The 27938-nt window shown below is 43.8% G+C and overlaps 2 protein-coding genes across 3 annotated transcripts in view; one reads left to right on the top strand and one right to left on the bottom strand.

Annotated features, from left to right (window-relative positions):
* Iars2 (isoleucyl-tRNA synthetase 2, mitochondrial) overlaps window positions 1–13403 on the bottom strand; it is a 40610-nt gene extending 27207 nt beyond the window's left edge. The window contains exons 1-12 of the mRNA XM_059280965.1: window positions 13085–13403; window positions 11907–12029; window positions 7926–8085; window positions 6164–6312; window positions 5614–5663; window positions 5422–5531; window positions 5250–5340; window positions 4820–4935; window positions 3624–3793; window positions 2307–2397; window positions 1591–1742; window positions 32–192 (exon numbers count right to left, since the gene is read on the bottom strand). Of these exons, the coding sequence (XP_059136948.1) occupies window positions 32–192; window positions 1591–1742; window positions 2307–2397; window positions 3624–3793; window positions 4820–4935; window positions 5250–5340; window positions 5422–5531; window positions 5614–5663; window positions 6164–6312; window positions 7926–8085; window positions 11907–12029; window positions 13085–13351 (1640 nt within the window). The 5' untranslated portion in view covers window positions 13352–13403. The remainder of the gene's footprint in view (window positions 1–31; window positions 193–1590; window positions 1743–2306; window positions 2398–3623; window positions 3794–4819; window positions 4936–5249; window positions 5341–5421; window positions 5532–5613; window positions 5664–6163; window positions 6313–7925; window positions 8086–11906; window positions 12030–13084) is intronic.
* Window positions 13404–13733: 330 nt separating this feature from the next.
* Window positions 13734–27938, top strand: part of Bpnt1 (3'(2'), 5'-bisphosphate nucleotidase 1) — a 29362-nt gene continuing 15157 nt past the window's right edge. Inside the window, exons 1-3 of one of the 2 annotated variants that reach the window (XM_059280739.1) lie at window positions 13734–13984; window positions 21687–21813; window positions 23335–23439. In XM_059280739.1, coding sequence (XP_059136722.1) covers window positions 13857–13984; window positions 21687–21813; window positions 23335–23439 — 360 coding nt within the window. In that variant the 5' untranslated portion in view covers window positions 13734–13856. Of the gene's footprint in view, window positions 13985–15295; window positions 15419–21686; window positions 21814–23334; window positions 23440–27938 lie in introns of those variants that run through there. The other variant, XM_059280740.1, reaches the window with a different exon arrangement.

Here is a 27938-nt window from a genome sequence, read left to right as displayed (position 1 = left end):
CTTTAAACAATCAACAACAGAAAAGAATTACCTGTTGATCAAATATTCGTCTTTTGTCTTATGATGAAAGACAGGGATTGGAACACCCCACGCTCTTTGCCTTGATATACACCAGTATGGCCGCCTGTCCAGCATGTCAACCATGCTATTCAGCGCTGCTCCAGGAATAAACTTCACTTTTTTTAACAACTCCTGAAATTCATTCATCGTCAGGTTAAGTGGGAGAAACAGAACCAATTTTAAAAACTGTCCTGACTTCTCCTAATACCGCTCTTCCCTCTGAGTGTGTGTAGCCATTCAGATCCCTCCACTCCCACCACAGGCAAATAACAGAAAAGCAAGACTTCAAAGTGAGGCAACAGAAACAATTTCACCACGGTCAAGAGCAGACACATGGACATATGGATTAACATACGGCTAGAATCCCAGCACTCAGGAGGCTAAGACAGGAGGACTGCCACAATTTTGAGGCTAGCCTGGCCTACATAGTGAGTTTCCGACAGCAAGAGGTACATAACGAAGTCTCAAAAAAATCATGTAAATAAGCAAGCAACAAAATAGACTTACCCTTTATAGCAATGAAAAATAAAACAAAACGTACTACATGTCACTTGCCCACTTTACACAAGTGTAAAAAATACAAACTTCTGCACATAGCTCTAAGAAGGACCCTAATTATCAAGCCAATACACAAACTGGCTGCAAGCTGCCAAGAAGAACATCTGTGTATTCAGCCTGGTTAAAATATATACATTTGAGCCTGTCATTCAGTAGAATCAAGCTGGTTTTGGAATATGCATCAGTGCACGTAAAAGTATATACACCGCCAAGTGTATTAAATGGAAGAGCTTGAAAATCTGCTAAATATTTGCAACACTAATTATAAAATTAGTTAATTTATAACAACATTTTAAAACAATTATGAGTGTGTGTGTTTGTGCACGTGCATACACTGCCTGCAGAGGCCAGAAGAGGGCATCAGAAGCCCTGGAGCTAGGGATATAGGCAGATGTGAGAAGCCTGAAGTGGGGGCTGGGAACCACACTCAGGTGCTCTGGAAGAGCAGCAGTGCTCTAAATCGCTGGGCCATCTCTCCAACCCCACGACAAAATTTTAAATGGACCAAAATTTTGTTTTGCTTCCTTCTTTTTAGCAGGCTTAATTTCAAGGCAATAGAGGACACAAAAACTTCACTAAATATATATTAGGTGGGATTGTGGCAGACAGGCCTGCCTTGAACTGGATGAAGAGTTACAGAACTCGGGTGCTAGGAGGTCACACAGCTGCTAACTGAGTTCTGCCCTCAGCCTATGCTGCTTTTAAGACACAGGACACAAAAGTGACCAGATGAGTCACTCAACCCCTTTAAACCTTATTTTTACACATGTATAATGAAAGAATCAAGCATGGGATCTTTTCCTGCCTAAAAGTATACAATTTTAGGAAAATAAACCATAAATCATAATAAATAATCATAAATCTTCTCTCGTGAAACCCCCATCCCAACCCCTCAAAACACACACACACACACACACACCCCTTTTTACTGTGGGAATGACCAGCCCAACCCTCAGAGCAGGCCTTTCCTACCTTAGCCGTAGCCTTGATATCCGTGATGTTTACAAACCACTGCTTGCTGGCCCGAATCACCACAGGTTTCTTCGTTCTCCAGTCGCAGGGATAGCTGTGAACCACTTCCTCTTCTTTCAACAAATTCTTTGCCGTCTGAAGCATCTTTATAACTTAAAACAATTTCCCATTAGACATAACTTAAAAGCACTCTGAAAAAGTTCACAGCCTGAAGAGGAACTGGACCTGGGCAGAGGTGCCAATGAAAGTGGCCGGTCCCAGGTGTGGAAGGGACAGACACCAGCACCATAAACCTGAATCAGATTCCAAACTGCTCCACTCCTAAAGCCATGAAGACAGAAGGACAATGCGAGACTGAAGGCCCTCCCCCCAGATCAGCTATCTGCAAAGCTTTCTCAAAGAGCAGGGGCTGTCTGATTCACAGGCACCATCTACCCCAAGCTTGATTTCTACCCCTTCACAAAGGCAGCATGCTGACGATCCTCGGAGCACCTCCCCACCAAACGACCATCGCTTCCACTGACTGTCTATATCTGCATAACAACTGGATCAGATCTGAAACAAAAGACACTAGGTCCTAAGCTTCATTTTGAACCATACGGCTAACCAAATAAGGTTCACTGTCACTGGAAGTGTAGGGTCTGACTTAAGAGGTGAGGGGTCTTGCGACTGGTCCCTTCCAGAAACATACTGGGCTATCAACAGATGACACCTACCCACATCTGTTCCCTCTTCAAGTACAGCCTTGTTCTCAAGCTCAGGACCTGCAGCATCAGTGAAGACTCCATCTTCATTCACTAAACAGTCCTACAATGGACCATTTTGAACAGTTAAAGCATTGAGACACTTTACCTTATGGCAATCTATGGTAAAACAACATATTTAAAGCATCTCATTACAAAGTCTACCTTATCTCTACTTTAAAAATCTGGGTATCTCTTCCTCAGTCAATAGAGATTCCTGAATTTTATATATTTAAACTACCAAAGACAAAATGTGTCACTAAAATACATTCCTAAAGTTTAATAGTGAAAAGCACAAGTATTCTAAAACATTTTAAACTGGTCTCTCTCAGATCACTGGCCAAGTATACCATTCTTCGCCTGCGCCCTTCTTAACCAAATGGTAAAAGTTGCTAAGTAAAGTGTGTAAAACAAGCTTAGGAATTTGGAAAGGCAAAGCTTAACCACTGCCTCCAACTGCTTACTGCAATCTACTTGCCATTGTTCGGGGAGTGAGAGCACTGTGTCTATGTGACGCAACACTCAGCATGGGTATCCTGGTTTGCTGAGACCACCGTGGAAAAAACGTGAACGGCAGGAAAGCAACAGGCAAGCAGAGCCAACTGCACCAACTACTCAGCTTCCTAGTGCAAATAAGAATCAGGCCTAGGCTACACTATCGGCTACTAAGTGTGCACAAGCAGTGTGTTTTGAAAAAACTGTACCTACCTCAATTACAAAATACTTATTTGCTAAAAACTGTTAAGGATGATCTGAGCTGTTGGAAAATGGTGCTGGCCCACCTGGTGGCTCACAACCATCTATAACTCCAGTTCCAGGGAATCCGATGCCCTCTTCTGGCATCCAACGGTACTAGGTACACACATGGCACACAGACATACATGCAGGCAAAAAAAATCCACACATGTGAAATAAATAATAATTAAAAAATTGGTCCTGGACTTGCTCAACACAGGGTTGCCCCAAACTTTCAATTAGTAAAAAAATGCCCATCTCAAAGCGCAGTCAAGTGACACAGAATTAAACATGGCCTGTGGATATTTTAAAAGTGCCCTCATGTAATAATGTGTATTCTTCAGGTCTAATTCTGTTCTGATTTTGTGCTAATTCTAGGAACTTTCTTAATTAGTACAGATTAATAATGTTTTAGGATACTGTATAAAGGTAATCATTTCACAATTTAACTATGATGACAAAAATTGTTATTACCAAGAAACAAAGATGTTAGTTAGGAGTAATCATTTTCAATCTGCAAGGTGAATAATTAAAAGGAAAAAAGAGGAATAGTACCATAGGGAGCTCGTGCTGAGATGCTACGCTGTAATCTTCCATACCGTGAGCTGGGGCTGTGTGAACCAATCCTGTTCCTTTGGCCAGAGTCACGTGAGTGGCAGGTAAAAGAGGAGACCCTCTATCGGGAATTAAAGGGTGACTGCAAGTACCACCTTCCAGATCCACACCTGCAGGTTGAGAAAACCATTAAGAGGCCAGGTGGCGGTGGCGCATGCCTTCAATCCCAGCACTCGGGATCTCTGTGAGTTTGAGGCCAGCCTGGTCTACAGAGAGAGATCCAGGACAGGCACCAAAAACTACACAGAGAAACCCTGTCTTGAAGAAGAAAAAAAAAAAAGAAAAAAAGAAAGAAAGAAAGAAAGAAAGAGAGAAACCATTAAGAAGTGTTTTACAGGAAGGGCTAGGCTATGGCTGAGTGGTAGAGCATTCTTTCTGTGTATCATATCCTGGGATCAACCCCCATCAAATCTTTTTTTTTTCTGTGAGACAGGATCTCACAGAGCTCAGGCTCATCTCAGATTCACCATGCAGCTAGGGATGGCCTTAAAGGGAACACACTGGGTCCTCTAACTTACCTATTGCACCATCGAGAACCAGTGATCTTAGAAACTCCAGCTCCCTTCCTGCCTTTACGTCCCCCATTTTATTCTGATAGGATTGTGTGTTTACCCTTCTAATCATCTTACACCTAAACTGATGAACATAAGGTTTTCTTCTGTAGCTAAGTGATCATTCAATTTTTAAAGTTGTATTTACTGTAAGATTGCTTTTCAGCAAGAAACTCAAAAGACGTAATCATCTCTAAGGATTGAAATTATTTTTAAATATTCTCAGACTTCCACAGTTATATAAAACCAGTCACTGCATTGAAGTCCCAATTATTACTCATAAAAGATTCCTCTGATACAAGTATTGCCCTTGACAACAGGCATGATGGCCCATACCATTAATCCCAGCACTTGAGAGAAAGAGGCAGGCAGATCTCTGTGAGCTAGTTTGAGGCCAACCTGGTCTACATAGTAAGACTCTGAAATAAACAAGAAAACTACATGTATTTCTTCATTTTTTTCCTCTAGAAACACAGATGTCATATCTGCTATAATTCACAATGGGGAATATCCAAGAAACTACTAAATGCCAATCAACCCAATATTTTAATGACTGATGGTTGGACAATGTCTATAAATCCTCACCTGAAAATGTTGAAATAACTTCAAATGTTGTTTCCAAGGTAGAAGCAACAGGTGATACTTTATCTTCAGCCAGTATGTAGACATCCCCAGAAGAGGAACATTTCACAACAGCATACCTGAAGATGAAATTCAGAATAAAGCCCCACCCACGATGAAGAAAGACATCCACAGGTAAATGACATCACTTTGGAAAAATCGACTTCCAGGTCAGAGTAGTTTACGAAGCACTCCAGACTTCATATCTGTTTCACTTTCCCAAAACAGCTGAAAGGTCTTCACATAGACCATCATCTATTCTAGAGTGCAGGAACAGCCATATAAACTTAACTAAGGGATAATTCACTAGATGTTAAAAGGGTCATGAGAGTGAAATAAATTTAACACATATCTTATTTGTGGGTAAAATAAAAAGATATAACCAACCACCTACTTTGCTTCTGGCATATAGCAAACAGCCTGATTGGCAGGAATTGTCCAAGGCTGGGTGGTCCAGATTAAAAAGCTAACAGAGGATGAGCCATCTGAGGGAGGAAAGTTGTAAATATGTTAGCAACCATAATAATTCCAGACCATTAACAAACTCAAGCTCTGGCTAAACCCACCTGTAAGAGATGCCAACTTGGGAGGAGGTTTCAACAGAGGGAATTTCACATAGACCGACCGGCTAACATGCTCAGGATCATACTCAAGTTCTGCTTCGGCCAGTGCGGTCCTGAAATTTTAAAGTATCAATACATAAACATGTGGAAGCTTCACAAATATTCCCCACCTTTTAATTACCAAAGAATACATACCTTGATGAGGGAGACCAATATACCGGTTTGTAAGATCGATAAACCAAGCCCTATAAAAGACAAAGATAGAATACCTGTGCTGGTTATACTTTGTCAACTTGATATAAATCTGCAAAGAGGGAATATTAACTGAGAAAATGCCTCCTTCAGATTGGCCTACAGGCAAGTCTATAAGGCATTTTCTTGATTAATGGTTAATGTAGAAGGGCCCAGTCCACTGTGGGTGGCACCACTCAAGGGCAGGTAGTCCAGGTTGTGTAAGAAAAAAGCTGAGCAAGCCCCAGGGATCCAGCCAGTAAGCAGCACCCCTCCATGGCCTCCGCTTCAGTTCCTGCCACCAGGTTCCTGCCTTGCTTGAATCCCTGCCTTGGCTTCCCTCACTGGACTGTGATGGGGACACAGAAGTCAAATCAACCCTTTCCTCCCCGAGCTGCCTCTGGTCACGGTGTTTCATCTCAGCAACAGAGAAATAACTAGGACAACATCGAGGCTGAACTTCTGTGACACCTAATTTACTACACTGGGAAGAAGAAAAAAATCACTGCATTACCTTCTCATACATTTGGTAAAACACTCTCAGCTGCCTGGCTTCATACTTCCCATCAAATGTATAGTAGCAGTTATTCCAATCTGCCATCACTCCCCAACGAGCAAACGCCGATTTCTGCTTTTCAATGGCTGCTTTAGCAAATGATCTAGCTAGAAAAGACAAGGCAGGAAAGAGAAAAAGCCTTTGAGAAACCCAGCCTGGCCTAAACTCACTATATGGCCAAGAATCAAACTCACAGCAGTCTTCCTGCGCAGCTGATTACCAAGTGGTAGGATTCTAAGCCACTGGGCTGACTTTATATTCTTTTTTTCAGAGCTGAGGACCGAACCCAGGGCCTTACCACTGAGCTAAATCCCCAACCCTGACTTTATATTCTTAAACATGACTTGGTACATGCTTCTCTAAGTGAAGGTGCTATGCACAGTTAGACAGAAGAACTCTTGTTTACCCAGGCTGGCCTCTGACTCACTCTGTAGCTGTTTCTGATCCCCTAAAGCCAGGAGCACAGGAATATACTGTCACTCCCAGTACCTGCAGTGCTGGGCACTGAACACAGGGCCTCATCATGCCAGGTAAGCCCTCTTCCTACTGAGCTACATGCCCAGTCGTACCAAAAGTTCTTGGCAGAGAGACTATTTGAAAGTATCCAAAATATAGAACAATTTTTTTTTTTAACTAACTGGAATTTTGCCAAGCAGTGATGGCGCACGACTTTAATTCCAGCACTCTAGAGGCAGAGGCGGGTGGATCTCTGTGAGTTTGAGGCCAGCCAGGTCTATAAATCAAGTTCCAGGACAGCCAGGGCTGTCACACAGAGAAACCCTATCTCAAAAAATAAATGAATGAATGAATGAATAAATAAGTAAATAAATAAGTAAATAAGTAAGTAAGTAAGTAAATAAATAAATAAATAAATAAAGCTGGAAAATATTCCACATTATTCCTTATAATATTAATAGTAGTATTATTATACTCTGTGTGTGTGTGTGTGTGTGTGTGTGTGTGTGTGTGTGTGTCTCCATGCATGCACACACACTAATAGGTCAAAGAACAACTTTCTGGTTGAGTTCTTACAAAAGTCAATTTAAAAAAGAAAATCTGGGGATCCATGGAGGCTCATGCCAATGATGCTGGGATTCAGAAAGCCAATGCAGGAGGATGCAATTAAGAATGTGAGGTCAACCTGAGGTAAACGTAGAGGTCCTTGTCTCCCCCAAAAAAAAAAAATCGGAATTGTCTCTGACGTGAAGTAGTAAATATCCAATAGGTCTCACTGTAACCAAAACAAAGCAAAGTCCCTTTGGCAGATGCTGTGGGATAATCTTTTTGTATACTGTGAAGATGAGTCTTTGCCAAGGAGCCTTCTGATTGGTTAATAAAGAGCTGAATGGCCAATAGCTAGGCAGGAAGAGAATAGGTGGGACTTCCGGGGAGAGAGAGGTACTCAGGGTTAGAATCTAGGTGCAGAGGAGATGCCAGGGAGACAAAGAGGAAGTTGGACATACAGAATGGAGGAGAGGTAAAGAGCCATGTGGAAGAAGGTAGAGTAATAGAAACAGGTTAATTTAAGTTGTAAGAGCTAGTTGGGAAAAAGCCTAAGCTAAAGGCCAAGCTTTCATAATTAATAAGAAGTCTCCCTGTCATTATTTGGGGACTGACAGTCCAAAGAAAGTCGACAAGAAAGACCTCCCACAGGCAGAGCCCTGGTTTTAGAAGGAGGTCGAGCAGCCACAGATTCACCTCAAATGAAAATGGAGCTCACCTTTCTCTCTGATCTCCATGGCTGAAAGAGTCTGAGCACTTACACCAAGCTCTGATAACACTTTTGTCTCGATGGGCAACCCATGACAATCCCAGCCAGGCACGAAATGCACTTTGGAGCCTCTCATCATATGGTATCGATTGGCAATGTCCTTCAAAATCTGCAGGGATGAAAGCACAATCACCATCCAGAAAACACACAGCTCATAATCTGACTCTTTTTAAAGCATCAAGTCTAATTGTACAGTATTTCTATAAAATAACCAATTAAATCTACTAATTAATGTGCTATATTTACACAGAAATAACAAATATTTGAATTTCACAATATAAATGTTATCAAGGGGGGAAAATCAAACAAGAAACTTGAAAACCATTATGCCCAAATTTCACTATTTGTCAATTGGGGGAAAGAGTGTCAGCCCACTGTACCTTTTAAAGAAATTCTTTTGACCTTCTAAACCCCAGAATGTAAATAAGGCAGTTAGAAACTTTGATTATACTTATGGAAACATTAACACAGACAATGCAGTACATGTTGCTCACACTTGCCAAGAAGCAGAGGCTCCTGCAGAACTGACATTGCACCCAGGAGATGGAATCTCACACTGCTCAACTGTTTGGTACTAACAGGGCCCTCCCTCAACAGCAGGCCTCATCAGCAGGAGCATCGGCAGCTGAGTTCCCCTTCTCAGATCAGGCCAGGGGCACAGTCTGTAATCACAGCTTCTATGGAGGCCACCGGCTAAGGTAGGAGGATCCCAAGTTCAAGGCCTGTCTGAGCTACAGTGACAGCAAGGCTAGCCTACATAACTGTGTGAGACCTTGTTTCAAAACCGAAAAATAAAGAGGACTCGGCAAGTAACTCAGCAGTAGAGCACTTCTCCAGCATGCACACAGCCCCAGGGTTCAATCCCAGTATGGGTGAAAAAAAAAAAAAAAAAAAAAATTATATATATATATATATATTCTGCGTGTGTGTGTGTGTGTGTGTGTGTGTGTGTGTGTGTGTGTGTGTGTTTGTATGCATATTACCTACACTCCCCATAACTCATGGTCATGGACTCACTCTCTGAAACTGTAAGCCTCAAATAAACTCTTTCTTTTATAATTGCTTTGGTCATAGTGTTGTGTCACAGCAACAGAAAAGTAACTGAGACAGGGCCTTTCATTTTCCTATTTCAGTATTCTTACTCTGAGCCAAAAAGTGTTCCAGGTCCCGAGGAGACAGCAGTAAACGGGAAAACAAGCCTCGTTTTCCAGTGGAAACTAAATTATAACATTATGTACACTCTCTAGGAAGCAAAAATTATGTTAAAGGGCTAGAAAATAATTTTGGGGGCTGAGGTGGTATGACTTTAGAGCGAAGTCAGGAAACCTGGTTGAGATTTCACAATGGACAATGTGAGTCATTTTTGTCACCTGGGAAATGCTCACCAGGCAGGAGAAAGGAGGCAAGACCACACTGGCTGAGGAGGAACAAGACCAAATCCCCACTGACTCCCAGGCCTTTGACAGGGTTCCAGGCAGGCAATGGAGGAGGTAGTTTTCCATTTTTAGAATCAGTCCTGTACTCCTAATCCACATGGCACTGACTCCTGTCTTTCTAGCTCCATGGTGGAAGGGGAGAACTAACTCCCTCAAGCTGTTTGATCTCTGACTTCCACGTACACACTGTGATATGTGTGCCCTCCCTCCACATGCAAATAGGTCAATGTATTTTAAAATGCAGGGAGGTATAATTGTAAACACAATGAGCGTATCAAATCTGTAGACATCCTGGGCATAGTGGTGCACGTGTGTAACGGCAGTATTCTGAGGCGGAGAAGGGTCATGAGTCTGAAGCCAGATCAAGCTACTCAAGAGAGTCTGTCTCAAAAAAAGGTGGAACGTAGTTAAAACAGTGCCATGTGGAAAAAATACAGCATTAATATAGTACATCTGTCAGAAAGGAGAATCTGATCAATAATAGAAAATCTTTGGAGTGTAGCTTAGAGGTCTAATACTTCACAGAAGCAGCACCCAGCCTGACCTCCAGTACCAAAAACAAACATAAAATAAAGTTATATGGCAGTCTCTTTGGTTTTTAATCATATGTTAGAAATTAAGACACACACATACAAATAAACGTAATTTTTTAAAAACTAAAGGAAGATGAATTGATCATCAGGCTGTAGCAAGACAGTTTTCCCTGGGAAGCAGTCACATCATGTACTCACGGTGACAGCTGCAGTTTCTCCCTCACAGTGGGAAGCAGAGGTGGCCAGATGAGCTCTCTCAGAGCCTACTCAACAGCCATCCACCTGCCTCAGAAACAGACCAGACCCTGCGCTGGTGGCTTTGCTTCTGACTACTCGGCATCTTCCTCCCCTGCCCAAATCTGAACTCCTCCCTCCAAACACCCACCCTCCCACCATCTTCCCCACCAAGTTAGAGAAACACTGGCCTACGTGCTCCAGGTCAAAGCTCTCTGAAGCGGCCTTGAGTCTTAACACAGGATGTTCTGTTCATCAGCTCCACATCAGACTGCACTCCAAAGCTGGACTCTTTTTGCTTTTGTGGCTTCAACTGTCAAGGACACTGTCGCTGTCCTCTGACTCCTGACTGGTCTCTCTGCTTGCAGACGCCTTAACCTCAACACTCTATCACCAACAAAACAACCTGAAATGATCCTATTAGTCAGACCAAATAAATGTTTGAAATCATAGTAAATTATCTAATAAATCAGATCTTGAGTGCATCTACTTGACCACCTGACCCTGAAGGCCAAAGGCTCGCTAGTATTCACAGAATGAAGCCCAAGTCCTCTAAATGGACTGTTCAATCTGGACTCTGCTACATCTGTAGCCATATCTAACACTCTCCCCTCATGTACTGCCTATGTTGCCTTCCTTACTATTCCTCAGAGGAGCCAAAAACACCCATCTCAAGCCTTGCACTGGCTAGTCTTACTTATTTGGGGGTTTTTGTTTTGTTTCGTTTGTCTGTTTTTGAGACAGGTTTTAACTCTAGTCCATAATGTTCAAACCCACTAGGGGACCTAGATGGACCTCAAACACTCGATGATCCTACTACCTCAACTACCAAATGTAGGAATGCAGAACACCAGCACACTGGGCTCTCACTTGCTCTCTTAAGTATTTCCCATAATTTCACCTTTCCCGTTGAAGAGCCATTCCAAATCTGTTTATTAAAATTACAACTGGAGAGATGGCTCAGCAGTTACGAGCACTGGCTGCTCTTCCAGAGAAGCCAGGCACCCACATGGTAGCTCACAACCATCTTTAACTCCAGTCCAGGGCATCTGCGGGCTTTCTTCTGTCCTCTGCAGACATTAGGCGTGCAAGCAGTGCACAGACATACACATGGGCAAAGCACCCATACACAGCAATGACTCTATTATCTCTCCTTTCCACTTTTGTTTCCTCCACAGCTATTGTAACAGTCCAGCATGTTACATATCTTAATAATTTATCTTCCCAAATAGAGTATAAGGAATGGATATGACTTTATTTTTTTCACTGTCTGGAGTACAGAATAATGCCCAACACATAAACAAGAAGTAATGAATGAGGTGGAATTTAAGTGTAAAGTAACAAAAAGCTGAAAGGAAACACCTGCAATGTTAATGTTCACGCAGTATTAAAACTGTGTATTGCTACTAATGTATCCAGTGTGGGCTGCAGATGTAGAGATGAGAGGCAGTAACAGGAGCATGTCTCCCATGTGTTACATCCTCGGTTCCATCCACAGACCCCCACAACATACACAAAATACATTGGGATGCAGCTCCCTGGTAGACTACTTACCTAGCATGAACAAGGCCCTGAGTTTTATGTCCAGCACCACAATAAATAAATAAACTCATTAACAATTCATTGATTTGCATATGCCAATGTAACTTTACATAATTATCACAGCGTAGAATATGCTCTTTTGCAGAGTATTTACTTCCAAGTTTTATAACCTAAACTATAAGTACCTTGTTTAAGGCATGCCCAACATGAGGGTCACCATTTGCATAAGGAGGTCCATCATGAAGACAAAATTCCGTCTTTACTTTTCTTTCTCTTTGCCAGGAATAAAGCTCTGAAAACCCACATTTCTGTTAAACAAAAAAAAAAAAAAAAAAAAAAAAAAAAAAAAAAAAGCCAATGTTTACATATCACATAAATACATGCTGTGGAATCTTATCAAACCTCAGTTATTACTTATCCCATTCCAACTCTTTCAACTCAGAAATATAACTGGAAACATTCCTGAAAGGAACCAGTATTAAACAGTCAGCAGTCTTCCCTGCCCACAACAATACTTCAGATTAAAGTCTAAACTTTTACGTGGCAGAGGGGCTCTAAATTCTTGGCAAGTCTGTCAATATCCACTGCCTCAATCCTGCCCTGCTGAAAGACCTGTCCATCCCCAGCCCTCTCTACCACCCAAAACACACTGGTAATTTATTCTTGCTATTCTTTGGCCTCAATACTTCCCTATATCCAAAGAATATTCAAGCTAACTTTATTCACTTAAGCAGTATTCCTAGTGACCAGGAATATTTTAAAGACTCTAATGTTATACTAACACGTGAGTCTCGGCCAAACTGAGTATGCTATTGAAGACAAATATACAGTCTACAAGGGAACTCAAGGACTGCTACTTTGTCCTGCAAAGGAGTCAAAATTCCAGCGAAAGGCCTAGACATGTAACTAAGGTGGTCTTCAACTTCCCTTCTTTGCGAAAACTTGAATTATTTTTTAAAGACTTAGTTTTTATTTTTAATTATTTGTGAGCGGTGCATCTGAGTGCAGGTGCCGGAGGAGGTCAGAGGCATTGGCTCTCCTGGAGCTAGAGTTACAGGTGGTGTGAACCTGCCACACTAGTGTGCTTGGAAACGAACTCAGATCCTCAGCAAGAGCAGCAAGCGCCGCCATCTATCCAGCCCACACTTGAACTTTTATTTTCATGCTGGTTACTTTCTGACAACTAAGACAGGAAGAGTGTGCAAAGCCGACTCGCTTGGTGCTGAAATTGGAAGGTGCACTGCTGGGCATTGGGCTTCGCTTCGGAACCCGCCCCCCTAGGGCCTGTCTGGGAACCCCAGCGGCCCCGAGCGTTCCGCAGAGCTGGCCCACCCCGCCCTGCCCGGGTGGCCGCGCCCGGTACCTGCTGGATCTCCAGCTCCATGTCGGGCTGCTGGCGGCCCAGCAGCTTCATCGGGAAGCTGGTCTGCGGCAGCAGCACCGTGTCCCGGTATCTGCCGCTGTTCGGGCTGCTCTGGGGGCTATCCGCCCCTGCCACTGACCGCACCACCAGCCTCCTCGGCATTCCCAGACACCCGAGGCGGCCGGGAAAGCGGGCTGGCCTCCATAAGCTCCCGGCAGCGGCCAGCGCCGCCGCCCCGGGCCCGTGAGGGCGCAGCCCCCAACGCATGGTGGGCGCCACAAGCGGCCGCCTCCGCACGCAGCCCGCGGCAGCGGCCCGGGACCTACACGCAGGGACCCTCGAAGAACTCAGTTGCGTGGAAGTGCGCACGCGCTCGGGAGCGGAAGGGGCGGGGCACAGGCAAAAGGGAGCGGGGCTTCCGGGTTGGAGGTCTGCGCCACACCGGGTCTTCCCCGAGGTCACGCAAGGGTAAAGAGACCGGGGACCGAGATTGTTCGGTTCTCCCTAATCAAACACTTTAGTTAAGCAACTTGTTCAGGGTCGTAAACATACGAAGCAGCGGGACTAAAGCCGTGCGGTGGTGGCGCAGGCATTTAATCCCAGCATTTGGGAAGCAGAGGTCGGCAGATTTACGAGTTCCAGGACAGCCAGGGCTACACATGTTCACAGCTGTTATTTTGCCATTCCTGTTCTACATTTAAAAAAAAAAAATGTATAAAAAGTTGCTGCAAATCAAGATAAAGTAGAAAAAAGGTAAACAAGCAAACAGCCAATGACTATAAAAAGATGCTCAAGTTGGGAGCCAGGAGGACAGACAGTCATCTCAAAGTACAAACGTGAAGAAGTTTGGTACCAAGAATTGGGAGAATTTGAAAGTAGACGGCTGGATGTACTGTTCCGGTGTGTAATGCCTTTTCTTCTATTTCCATGTGTATGTGTGGTATGCACGTGTGCATATGTGCATGTGGAGGTCCTAGACTGATGCTGGGACTCACCTTCCATAGTTCTTGCACCTTATTCATGGAATCGGGGTCTTTCAATCAAACCCAGAGCTCACCCATGTGGTGTCTCACTAACCAGCTGGCTCTAGGGATGCCAGGCTTCTCCAGCTGGAATTTAAACACCAGCATTTAAGTGTTTTGTGAGTCCTCGTGTTTGCACCGCCATCAAATGAATACACGTCATCTCTGAAGTGCATTTTCCCATCCAGGAGCCTGACAGCCGCGCGAAGATTCATACACTCGGCCCCCACCCTGCCACACACACACACACACACACACACACACACACACACACACACCCCTCTACAGAACAACTTGCCGCATTCATTCAACTCGGCTGTTTCCTGGAAAACCCTATAGGAAGATACAAGGCAGAGTGCCTGTGGACTCTGCATTCCACTGTATGCATAAGATAGGTTTTATTTGTGCTTATTTATGGCAGTTGTTATAAAATTACCATGTATTTACAAAAGCCAATACGTGAGTTTGTATTTTTTTTAGATTTACTTATTTTATGTGTATGACACTTTGCATGTATTTATGTGCACCGTGTGTGCCTGGTGCTCACAGTGTGGGGTACCCTGGAACTAGAGTTTTAGATGGTTGTGAGCCTCTCTGTGGGTGCTAGGAACCAAACCTGAGTCCTCAGGGAGACCAAGTGCTCTTAACTGCCAAATATATGAAAACTTGAGGTAGGATTGCCATAAGTTGGAGGCCAGCCTAAGTGAGACCTTGATCACACACACACACACACACACACACACACACACACACACACACACGTTATGGTTTAAGTTTGAGAGTTGCAGAAAACACGTAGAAACAAAATGTGTTCGTTCTATCCTCACAAAATAACGACGCGAGATTTTTAAGGGGGGAAAAAGTGCTGCTCTTATGAAAACAATCCCATAAAGGCAACTCATCAAAAAATAAAGCCAAGCCGGGCATAGTGGCACCTGCGCAGTCGCAGCTAAGTTAGGAAGATGTGTGGCTCTAGGCTAGCCTGGGCTACCTAAACCCTGCGTCAAGAAACAAAACGAGGAAAAAACTGTTGTTGAGGTGAGGCCAAGACGCCAGGAACCAGCACTCGGGAACGTCCCGGGGACTCGGACTTTGACAACAGGTGGCGTGAACCTGTGCCAAAAGCGCAGAACAGGCTTTTCCCCAACCTCCCGGAGCCCACAGGAGGCTGTTGTGCGCCTGCGCCGAGTTCCCGCAAGCGCAGCTGCGGAAGCCGCCTCTGCATGTTGGACTCTTGCACTTGCAGGAAGTGGGGACCCGGGCGGAGAGCGACCGGGCAGGACAGCAGTTTGGGGACGCGGGGCGGCTGAGTGTAAGTGTCTCCCGCGGTGGGGCAGGGCCTCCGGGAGGCCCTAGTTTCTTGGTCCGGTAACTACCCACCCCTAGCACCGAGTAGAGGAGAGCCAGGGGTTGTGATGCCCAGCGCCCTGGGGGTACACTGCCTGTAGTTCAGCCGCATCTAGAAGCTCCAGTGGTTACATGGGGTTGTTTATCTGGGCCTGGCTTTCTGGAGGACACTGGTTAATAATGAGGAAACAGCAAGGTTAAATTTGACTTTCACTTTTTATTGCATCCAAATTTGCAAACTTCTTAATAGCCAACATTCTTTCGGTTGTCGTTTCTGCACGCTGGTAGGCCGTTGTGATTTGTTTGCCCAGGAATATAATAGCTGCATCGAACAATGTACACATTTTGTTTTAGTTAAAGGGCTCCCGCAGGAACATGTTCTCTCAGTCCTTGAAGACGGGGCAAACGCTTACATGTGTGAATCTTAATCACTTCTCATTCTCTAACTTTGCATTTCTTTTATATTCGGTTGTATTACATTCGTGCATTTGGTGGCCAGCGCTTTTCTTTTTCTGGGAACTTTTTGCCAACTGTTCTTGCCTCGTTTTTCACTGGAGTATTGCCTTTTACATACTGAGGCATAAGAGCCCCAAATGAAACTTCAGTTATTACTATATGGTACAGGACTTAACCTCTTCTTTTATCAGTTATGACTTTGCTTTGCTTATGGCATTTTGGCCATTTGGAGTTTTAGTTTCTGTGTAAATTTGCTAATACTCTGTTTATGAATTCTTAATTTTATGTTTCAAAGGCCTTTACAAGTTATAAAACCATTCCTAGAGTTTTTATGGTTTCATTCTTTTAATTAAAACTTATTAGAGAAACAGACTGAGAAAGACCGAACTTATGCTGGCTTCAAACCCAAGCTTCTCTTACCTCAGCCTCCTGAGTTTTGGGATTATAGGAGTATGTTTCCTGGAACCTTTAAAAAAAAATGCAGAGTGTGTGTGTGTATGTGTGTAATATGTGCACTTACATGTATATAATATATATATATATATATATTATATACACACACACACACACACACACATATACTTTCTCCAAACATTTTGTTTTGTTTAGAGTTTGTATGTGCATGCATGGATGTTTGGAGAAATTACTCCACTAGGTAGCCAGTGCTAGCCTGGAACCTACTATGTAACTAATGTTGGTGGTGTTCCCAGTCCTCCTGACTCAGCTTCCTAAGTGCAAAGACCTGGAGCAGGGTCACCACACCCAGCTGATTATTATATTTTGATGACTGGTAACAAGGGGATCTCTATTAATTGTTCAGAATTTGCTCCATCATGCTGATTTTTATCTTTCCAGATGCCTTGAACTTCAGCACTGTTTAACCAGGTTCCAAAGATAAATGATTTTAATGCTTTTATTGGGAACATATCAGACATTTTAAAATTTACTCTAAGGCCCAAGCCTAATCTGCATGTTCACCATCCTTGTAAGAATTAAAGATAAAGGGGCTGGAGAGATGGCTCAGAGGTTAAGAACACTGCTTGTTCTTCCAAAGGTTCTGAGTTCAATTCCCAGCAACCACATGGTGACTTATGATCTGTAATGAGATCTGGTGCCCTCTTCTGGCCTGCAGAGATACGTGCAGACAGAACACTGTGTACATAATAAATAAATAAATCTTTAAAAAAAAAAAAAAAAAAAAAAGAATTAAAGATAAAGGACAAAAAGGATACAGGTGTTTGTAGTTGTTGTTTTGCCCTTAAACCTTAAGGCTATGAGAAGAAACTGGTCACTTGAGCCCAGCTATTTTTCTTTCTGTTGCTGTTTTTTGTTTTCGTTTGCTTTGTTTTTGAGATGGTCTTACTGTGTAGACCTGGCTGGTCTGGCACTTGGTCTCTGGTCCAGGCTGTTCTGAACTTTGAGCAGTTCTCTTAGTGACAGGAACCCCAGCCTTCTGAGTGGTAAGATTACAGCACCCACCATGCCTGGCTGGTGTGTTCCATCCTTCTAGAGTAGCTGGCAGGCGTTGTGCAGATTTCTTAGACACTCCCTACAGTGCCTGGGAATTAGATTGATTGCCTTTTGACTCACTGCTTTTCATATTTACTCTAAGGCCCAAGCCTAAAGCATGGTGCAGACGAACCTCTGTCCCATCAGGTACCACGCTGCTCCCTAGTCCAGAATATCGCTTGTCATAGTTGTTTTCCTCACCAGTGAGTCAGAAGCAGCTAAGGGAGAAGCCGTTTATTCTGCCTGATGGTTTCAGGGGCACACAGTTCGTCACGGTGGGAAAGACGTGTGGCTGGCCCCCATTCTCGGCGGTGGAAGTTTGCATGTGGCTTCTTACATGTTGGTGGATCTGGGAGCAGAGAGCCTGAACAGAGAACAGACAAGTGGAGCAGGTGTCAGTACCCGCCCACCTTGCAGGAAGCCACTTCCTCTCACTAGGCCCAGCCTCCTAAAAGTTCTCCCTACAGTGTCTGAAAATAGCACCAGCACTTGGTGAGAAAGTATTCATTCGGAGGTGTGAGCCCATGGAGATGTTTCGATTTTGCTTTATTAGATTATACGTTTGTGCCTGTGTGTCCTAACGTGGGTATGTACTCATGAGTGCAGGGGCCCATGGAGGCCAGCAGAGGAGTTACAAGTGTCTGTAAGCTGCTCCACCTGGGTTCTGGGGTCTGACCTCTGTGTGCCCTTGACCATTAGCCATCTCTCCAGCCCCTCGCCTTTTGTCTTTAGCACTCCCTGTATCCCTGTTGTAACCAGAACAAAGGAAATGACATAAACGTCTCTAGCCAGTGCTGTTTGGTGTTTGTCTGTACGCTCCGTGCCTTCCATGTCATACTTATTTAATAATCACAGCAACCCTCTACTAATCGGTGCGGTTTTCCTATTTAGAAGTTAAGGATGGAAAGTCGGGTGGCTTTCCGGAAGCTAACATACCCAGGATGTGGACACAGGCAGCTGACTCCAAAGTCTGTGTCGTTAGCCATCACGCTGTTTTTTTAGCTAAGCCTTTGAAAGGTCATGTTCCCAGAAGAAGTGCTCAGGGAAGACTCAGAGAAAGGTGGACGAGTTTTCTGAGCTGCTATAAGGAAGTTAACTTATGGTTAGCCTTAGCCTTGTTCTTCAGTCAGCTGTCACTTCAAAAGATACTTCCCACTGGGTTGCTGGGGGAGACGTGAGAAGGCTAGTAAAGATCTCCTTTACACATTGTGTGTTTTGATAATTTTTTTTCTTTTTCTTTATACCAAGAATCAAAACTATATATTTCTTTAAAAACTATGGTGAGAAAAGTATTAGGGCCTGGAGGGGTAGTCATATTTCTATTCTTATGTCTTACAAACTGATGCTCTCCTCAAATTGTGGTTCATAAACATAGGGTGCATTTATTGAGTAAGGTAGCGAGCAGGCAGCCGGGAAATTTTCCATTGGAAGAAGAAAAGTCTGCGTATATGTGGCGAGCTTGAGAGGACGTGGATTAGTCGTGCCCGAAGCCCAACAAGGCTCAAATGATTACTGAACTGGATTAAGGGTAAATGATATCTAGGAAAAGTTCCAGTGAGAGAAAAGTACTTCCCTGTCGCCACTCCCACGAGTTAAACTCTCATCAGCATTGAGGCATGTGGCAAGTCGAGGGGAGCTCGGTGAGAAAGAGCTTGCCTGGTGAGGCCTCAGATGTGATTTCCCAGCACCCCCTTCCCCAGAAAAGGTGCTGGGTAAGGTTAGTAACCTGGATCTACCCTTCCAGTTCAAAGTACATTGTATAGATGGCTGTTCAGTGAAATGTTTTCCTAAACTGTTGCTTCTGGGTTTTATTTGTGGTGTTCCTGAATTGGTAATGATCGTAATTTACTTTATTCCACCTGCAAAACCTAGTATGTCAAGAAATCAACATAGCTTGATTACAATATAAGATATATCACATGGATAGCCATTTTTTTTTCCATTTTATTTTCATTTTAACTCCGGACAGCTATTGGCCACAAAAATAGTTTTCAGTGCTGCACATCAGTTTCAATTACATCTTTTCTCTCCCCACCCCCACCCCCTTTTTTTTTCATTTTTCGAGACAAGGTTTCTGTGTATAGCCTTGGCTGCTCTGGAACTCACTCTGTAGACCAGGCTGGCCTCAAACTTTTAGAGATCCACCTGCCTCTGCCTCCCGAGTGCTGGGATTAAAAGCATGCACTACAACCATCTGGCATCTCCCTCTTTTCTTTTTAAGATTTGTTTTATTATCTTATGTGTGAGTGTTTTCCCTGCATGTAAGCCTGTGAATCACATGCATGCCTGGTGCCTTCAGATGCCAAAAGAGGAACTGGCCTGGAACTGGAGTTACAGATACTTGTGAACAGCCTTGTGGGAGCTGGGAGCTGAACCCAGGTCCTCTGCTAGAGCAACCCGTGCTCTTATTCACTTAGCCATCTCTCCAGCTCCTCAACTGCATCTTTTAAAAGCTTTCCCATATTTGTTTATTGTCCATTTATGTTCTTAACTCTTGTGATTAGATCAGAGGCAACAGAAAAGGATGCAGGTGGATTTAAAGGTATGTGGAGTCAGCTATTCCATCAGAAATTGGCAATGGAAATGGGTTTGCCCCTGTGGATAAGGAATAATCATGCACTGCTTGACCTAAGTAAAGGCATGTCAACCTGATTTGATTTTGAGTTGGAAAAGCTTTTGTTTAAGTTTTAAAGGTTTTTGTTGTTGTATTTGTTGTTGTTGTTGTTGAAATAATGTATCTTTATTTAGCCAGGTTGACCTAGAACTTACTATATAGCCTATGCTGGTCTGCATCTGAGGATCCTCCTGCCTCAGCTTTCTGAGTGCTAGGATTTCATACTGGTCCAGGCCACCAACTGTGCCTTGTTTTTGTGTTTTGTTGTAGTGAGAATTGAACCCAAGGCTTTGCATTTTGTATGTGTTCGAACACTGGGTAGCCTGAGAGTTTTTTGCCTTAAGCCCTTGGAGACAGAACTATAGTACAGCAGGCTTTCTAGGGAGTGTTGTTGAAATCACTTGTAGAAGGAAAGGGAAAGAAATGGGAGGGAAGATACCAGGCTGGAATATAGTATAGCTAACACCTCAGTTGGCCCCACAAGGATGGCCCTTCAGAGTGTCCTTTTTACATCTTTCTGTTGAAGCGAGGCATGATGGCATATACTTGTCATCCCAGTGCTCAGAAGGCTGAGGCAGGAGGATTAGTACTTTGCAGCCAGCCTGGGCCATATAGTGAGACTGTCAGATAAACAGAATGAGTAGGGAGGCCCAGCACTCAGGAGACAGAGGCAGGTGGCTCTCTTGTGAGTTTAAAGCCACCTGGTCTCCACAGGGAGTTCTAGACCTGTCGGGGCTATGCAGTTGCAATTGCATGCAGTTTTTGTTTGTTAGTTTTTAAACAGTGCTAGAGTTTATATGCAGGGCCCTGATAGGCTGAACTGAACTACAAAGCAAGTGTTCTACCACTGAGCTACAGCCCCCTTCCTCTTTTTTGCAGTTTACCCTATGTAGACACCTAAGTCCTCTACACTGCTCACCCCTCTCTTGCACTTATCAGCTCTAGTGTTCAAAATATCAGCTGATTAAGGGCAGATGTTACATAATATATTTTTAGTTCCTAAGACTTCTACTTTGCATGTTACACACCTTATACTCAAAATTTTTCACCTGCTGAGTTCGTTTCTCCAGGCTTTGAAATGCTTTGTTTGCTAAGAGAGAGTGTTACAGGGTGTATTGAAAGAGTTAATACCAAAACTGTGTCTCTTCCAAGTCTCTTTTAGTGTATATTTATTAAAGAACCTATGTAGTAGCAGGGCAGTGGTGGTGTATGCCTTTAATCCCAGCACTTGGGAGGCAGAGGCAGGCAGATCGCTGAGTTTGAGGCCAGCCTGGCCTACAGAGTGAGTTCCAGGACAGCCAGGGCTACACAGAGAAACACTTTAAAAAAAAAAAAAAAAAAAAAAAGCCGGGCAGTGGTGGCACACGCCTTTAATCCCAGCACTCGGGAGGCAGAGCCAGGCGGATCTCTGTGAGTTCGAGGCCAGCCTGGGCTACCAAGTGAGTCCCAGGAAAGGCGCAAAGCTACACAGAGAAACCCTGTCTCGAAAAACAAAAAAAACAAACAAAAAAAAAAAAAAAAAAAAAAAGAGCCTATGTAGTTAAATGAGGCAGCCCCAGGCATTCAGTAAATATGTATTGTTTGTCTTGAATTCAACTAATTGAAACTAGTAGCTGGTCTCTAGTAACAAAATATTTTTCTCCTTTCCTTCAAGGCTCATCATGGCTTCCAGCCACACTGTGTTGATGCGACTGGTGGCCTCAGCGTATTCTATCGCTCAGAAGGCAGGGACCATAGTCAGATGTGTCATTGCTGAAGGAGACCTGGGCATCGTGCAGAAGGTACGCCATCTTGTCTGTTTCTGCACTCAGTGTCTGTTCTTCACAGTAGTAAAGAATGTCATAGTCTAGACCAAGTAATGGTAAAATGATGGACTTCACCAGAGCCTTCCTTTCAACATCTACTTTGAAAAGAACTCCAAACCGGACGTGGTAGCGCACGCCTTTAATCCCTCTGGGAGACAGAGGATCTCTGTGAGTTCAAGGCCAGCCTGGTCTACAAAGCGAGTTCCAGGACAGCCAGGACTATGACACATAGAAACCCTGTCTCAAAAAACAAAAAACAAAAAAAAAAAAAAAGAAAGTAACTCCTTACTTCATTCAAGGTCTTTGTATATATGATGAAGTCCACTCCAGAACAGATCCTAATCTCTTCCCTACAAAACCATGCAACCTTAGAACATACAACATGTTTGAGAAAATCTGATTTTTAAATAAGCATTTCTTATTCAAAGCTATAAAAGCCACATGTGGTGCTAGACAGCCATTGTCCCAGCACTTGGGAGATGAAGGCAAGAGGTTCAGAAGTTCAAGCCCAGCCTCGGCTATATAGTGAGTTCAAGGCCAACCTGAGCTATATGAGACCCTGCCTCAACCCCACCTCCGTCTTCACCACCACCACCTCCCAAAAAAAACCCAGAAATTCTTTCTGATGCATTAATGAATTATCTTCAGGAACTCTTGCATTACAAGAATAAGTGGGGGAAGTTACAGAGGACACTCTTCATACACTGATGATAGAGTGTATTCAGCTTCATTTTGGAACAGTGTAAATTTATTTCTTTTGTTTGGTTGGTTGGTTTGGTTTTGAGATAATAAGGTCTTGTTGTGCTGTCCTGGCTGGCCTGGAACTCCCTGTATAGACTAGGCTTACATAGATCTTATGGTAGCTGGCTTGGAACTCACTGTGTAGACCAGGCTAGACTAGGACCTCTGGTGAACCTGCTGCTTCTGCAAGTATGAGATTCTAAAAAGTATGTAGCACCACATGGTAGTTTCCTGCCTCTTAGCCTATGAAGAAGGTTAGCAACTAGAATCTTATAATAGAATTTCTCAATAGAGAAGAAAACATTCCGAACAATATAATAGCATCTTTGCAAACTTGAACCCTTATGGAGCTGGTAATATAACTCAGTGGTAGAGTGCTTGCTCAGCGTGCACAAGGTGTGGGTTTGATCTCCATCAACACATATACGAACACCCTGTGTTTCTAAATTATGTTTATTTATCGATATATTTGTAACGCAAGTTGATCTCAAAATCATGGCAATCCTCCTGCCTCAGCCTTCTAAGTGCTGAGATTACAGTCATGCAATACCACCTAGCTTCACTTCCCATTCTTAACTGCTGTTAATTCTCTGAGAAGCAGCAGGGCATATGACTAGTTGATTTATTTGGGGCTAAGCTCTGTGAATCCGAAATCTGAAAATGTAGTGTAAATTATATGGGTACTGTGCACTTGGGAGTGGGAAGACCATTTATCCCTGATGGTATTTCTATTGAGATTTGCATTCTTTGTTACAGACCTCAGCCACAGACCTGCAGACCAAAGCAGACCGCTTGGTACAGATGAGCATATGCTCTTCCCTGGCACGGAAGTTCCCTAAGCTGACAATTATAGGGGAGGAGGTAAGAGTCACCATAGCACGTTGATTCATAACTGGCGTGCTGTTGAATCACATGTCATGGTTACAGTCTTAGTATCGGAGCTAGTGTTCGAACACAGAAGTGATCATTTTCCTTAGAGGAAGTAATCTGACTTTATATTTCGGTCCACTTCTAGACTAAGTCTCTGTTCTTAATGATGGGAGACACGATCTCCATTGTAGTGACTGTGCAGCATTAGAACCGTAAGTTAGGCTTGTGGTAGAACACTGCCTGCTGGAGGTGAGGCTCTGAGGTGAGAGGACGTCTCAGGAATAAGACCGTGTGGCTCACACATATGAGGCCCTGGGTTTGAGCCCCAGCATCAAAAGTTAAATTTTAAGAATTGGCAAAGTTCTGAAACTTTGAGATAGAATTGGTTTTGTTTTTGTTCGTTTACTGGTCTTTCACTTCAGAAGTCAGACTTGCATACTTAGAACTGAGAGAACAGAATATGTTTTGGTTTTGTTTTTTTATTAAGTTCTTTGACAAGTTAGTACATGTATATAATACGTTCTGGTTACTCCCCACTCTTGAATTCTCCTCCCACCCCTTCCAGCCCCCTCACTCCCGACTTGTCCCTTTCCCAATTCATGACGTTGGTTTGGTTCGGTCTCCCATTTAGTTTAACCAGCACCGTCTGTGTGACTGTTTAATTGGGACCGTCCCTCAGAGCCTGGTCATGAGTGGTCCACCACGGAAGGCAGTGGCTTCCCCTTCCCCTGAATCTGTCTGTAGGACGTAGTTCAGCTGTGGAGGAGCGGCCTGCATCCCTCTTCCATCTGCTCAGCTGTTGATGGGCCCATCCGTTTTCACGGCCAGTGCAGTCATCTGTAGTTGTTGAGAGTTTCAGGGTTGCTTGCGCTGGCTGTGTATTACCCCAGTGATGGCGTTCTGCAGCCCTTTTCCGTATTTCCGGCCCTCACAGTCTTTCTCCCCTCTTCTGCGAAGCTTCGTGAACCTCGGGGGATGGTATGAATGTCTTTCTTAGAGCTGAGCAGTCAGCTGTCACTTAGTCTTATTATGCAGCCATATATCTCGCCCTTCATCAGTGTTCACTAGAAAGAGGAGATTCTGATTAAGGCTAAGAACAGGAATTAGCTATGGGAGTAAACATGCATGTTTATAAGGTGGTTTGACACTGTGAATTTAGTAAAGCCATAGAGTTTAATTCCCCAACAGGGCTTATGACCTCCCTTTTTATACATTGAGTGGGTTTCCAGACACTAAGTAGGTTTAGAGAACTAAGCATGGACTCCCCCTAGTGGAGTAGACCTCAGATTCAGTCAAGAGCAGGAGTTACCTCCCGTAACAGTCATGCCACTGTTATACAAGTAGGCACAGCTTGCCTGACAGGTTAGCACTGTCATTTGTAGTTCACAGCTGGGGAATCTTTTCTTCCCCACCAGCTCATAGCACCTTCTAGCACTATGAAAGCTGGTCCATGGGGAAAACGTTTCCAGATCATTTCTAGCTTGATTTCTCTGTATCATGCAACCAAAGTGTGTGGTGTCCTCAGCAGGAAGGTCTTGTCATCTGACTCTAGTGGATAGCCAAGATAAACGACAAGTGCCTATATTGTTTTAGGGACCACCAGGACCTCCCTGACCAACTTACAAGGAGTTACCCCACACATAGCACTGGTGTTTTTAATAAACTATAGTTTCACGGGGGAGCAGTTTCTAGCCAGGTCATTCACCTCCCTTCCAACTTTAAAAAATGCATCCTAGCCATTGTGAATAGAGCAGCAGTAAACAGACGAGTCAGTTCTCAGTAGTGGGGTGTCCAGCCTTTGGGCACGTCCTAGATGGAATAGCTGGGTCATATGGTAGGTCTAGTCCTAGTTTTTTGAGGAGTCTCCACACTGATTTCCTTACTGGCTGCACTAGGTTACACTTCCACCAACAGTGCATAATTGCCTCTTTCTCCTACACTAGTTTACACTCCCAGCAACAGTGAAGAAGTGCCTCTCTCTCCTACACTAGGTTACACTCCCACCAACAGTGAAGAAGTGCCTCTCTCTCTTACACTAGGTTACACTCCCACCAACAGTAAGAAGTACCTCTCTCTTACACTAGGTTACACACCCACCAACAGTGAAGAAGTGCCTCTCTCTCCTGTACTAGTTTACACTCCCACCAACAGTGAAGAAGTGCCTCTCTCTCCTGCACTAGTTTACACTCCCACCAACAGTGAAGAAGTGCCTCTCTCTCCTGCACTAGTTTACACTCCCACCAACAGTGAAGAAGTGCCTCTCTCTCTTACACTAGTTTACACACCCACCAACAGTGAAGAAGTGCCTCTCTCTTACACTAGGTTACACTCCCACCAACAGTGAAGAAGTGTCTCTTTCTCCTACACTAGTTTACACTCCCACCAACAGTAAGAAGTACCTCTCTCTTACACTAGGTTACACACCCACCAACAGTGAAGAAGTGCCTCTCTCTCCTGCACTAGTTTACACTCCCACCAACAGTGAAGAAGTGCCTCTCTCCTGCACTAGTTTACACTCCCACCAACAGTGAAGAAGTGCCTCTCTCTCTTACACTAGTTTACACACCCACCAACAGTGAAGAAGTGCCTCTCTCTTACACTAGGTTACACTCCCACCAACAGTGAAGAAGTGCCTCTCTCTTCTGCACTAGTTTACACTCCCACCAACAGTGAAGAAGTGCCTCTCTCTTACACTAGGTTACACTCCCACCAACAGTGAAGAAGTGCCTCTCTCTCCTGCACTAGTTTACACTCCCACCAACAGTGAAGAAGTGCCTCTCTCTCCTGCACTAGGTTACACTCCCACCAACAGTGAAGAAGTGCCTCTCTCTTACACTAGTTTACACTCCCACCAACAGTGAAGAAGTGCCTCTTTTTCCACATCCTCACCAGCATCTATTGTCTTTTAATTTCCCGATGATAGCCCTTCTGCCTGGGACAAGATGGAATCTCAAAGTAGCTCTAGTTTGTAGTTCTTTTTATGCTGTGGTTTGAACACTTTTAAAAATGTTTATTATTCATTTGTAATATTTTTGAGAATTCTCTGTTCAGTTCTACAGCCCATTTTTGTTGTTGTTTGTTTGTTTGTTGACATAGGGTTTCTCTGTGTAGTCCTGGCTGTCCTGGAACTCACTCTGTAGGCAAGGCTGGCCTCAAATTCAGAGATCTACCTGTCTTTGCTTCTGAGTGCTGAGATTAAAGGCATGCACCACCACTGCCCAGCTGGCATGCAGAATTTTTTTAAAAGTGTTTTTGTTTGTTTGAGGTGTGTGTGTGTTTTGCTTGCCTGGATGTTGCTACTCCACATGTGAGCCTTTTACCTGTGGAGGCCAGGAGAAGGCGTCAGATCCCCTGGAACTGGAATTATAGATGGTTGTGAGCTGCCATGTGGGTGCTGGAGATCAAGCCTGGATCCTCTGGAAGAGCAGATAGCCAGCTCTCCAGCCCCTGGAGTTGATTTTTGTTCAAGGCAGGAGGGAAGGGTTGAGTTTCATTCTTCTATGTGTAGACATCCAGTTTTCTCAGCACAACTTTTCAAAGATGCTCTTTCTTCCCATGTGTGTTTTTAGTGTCTTTGTCGAGGTGGCTGCAATTATATCGGGTTATTCTGGGGTTTCTGTTCCATTCCACTGATCTACACGTCTGTTTCTGTACCAGTACCATGCCCTTTTTGATACCGTGGTTCTGTGGTATCGTTTGAGGTCAGGTATGGTGATGCCTCTGGCATTGTTACTTTTGTTCTGGATTGCTTTGGCTCTCTGGGTTCCTTTGTGTTTCCATTTGAGTTTTAAGATTTTGTTTTTCTATTTCTGTGAAGAAAACCATGGTGATTTTGATTGCAATTGCATTGAATCTGTATATTGGTTTTGCTAGGATGATCATTTTTACGTCATTAATTCTACCAATCTGTGAGCATGAGAGGCCTTTCATCTGCTAATCTCTGCCTTAATTTCTTTCTTCAGAGATTTAGTCTTTTGAGACAGAATCTCACTATATAGCCTTGGTTGGCCAGGAACTCAATATGTAGACCAGCCTGACCTTGAACTCATAGAGGTCCACTTACTTCTGTCTCCCGGGTGCTGGAGTTACAGGCTTATTCCAACCACACCTGGAATTTTCTTTGGTTTTAAAGTTTTCGTTGTAGAGTTCCTTTACCTCCTTCCTCAGGTTTCCTCTGGGGTATTTTGCTTATTTATCAAGACTCCTATGACTGGGATTGTTTCCCTGATTTCTACCTTAGTTTGTTTGCTATTGGTAGAAAAAAGCACGTTGTTTGTATCCTGCCAGTTTGTAGAAAGCGTTGGTCGAGTCTAGTTTTCTGGTTGTTAGGGACGGCGTGTAAAACATCATATTCTCTGCAAACAGGAAGCGCCGACTTCTCACTTCCTGGTTGTTCCTCTCTTGTTCTTGTCCTGTTGCTCTGAGACTCAAACGCCATATTGACGACGCTGCCTTGTTTCTAATTTTAGTGTTGGCGTTTGTTTGACAGG

Source organism: Peromyscus eremicus, chromosome 15 (genome assembly GCF_949786415.1).
Source record: "Peromyscus eremicus chromosome 15, PerEre_H2_v1, whole genome shotgun sequence".
In the NCBI taxonomy this organism is placed as follows: Eukaryota; Metazoa; Chordata; class Mammalia; order Rodentia; family Cricetidae; genus Peromyscus; species Peromyscus eremicus.
This window is presented reverse-complemented; position numbering and strand designations above follow the sequence as displayed.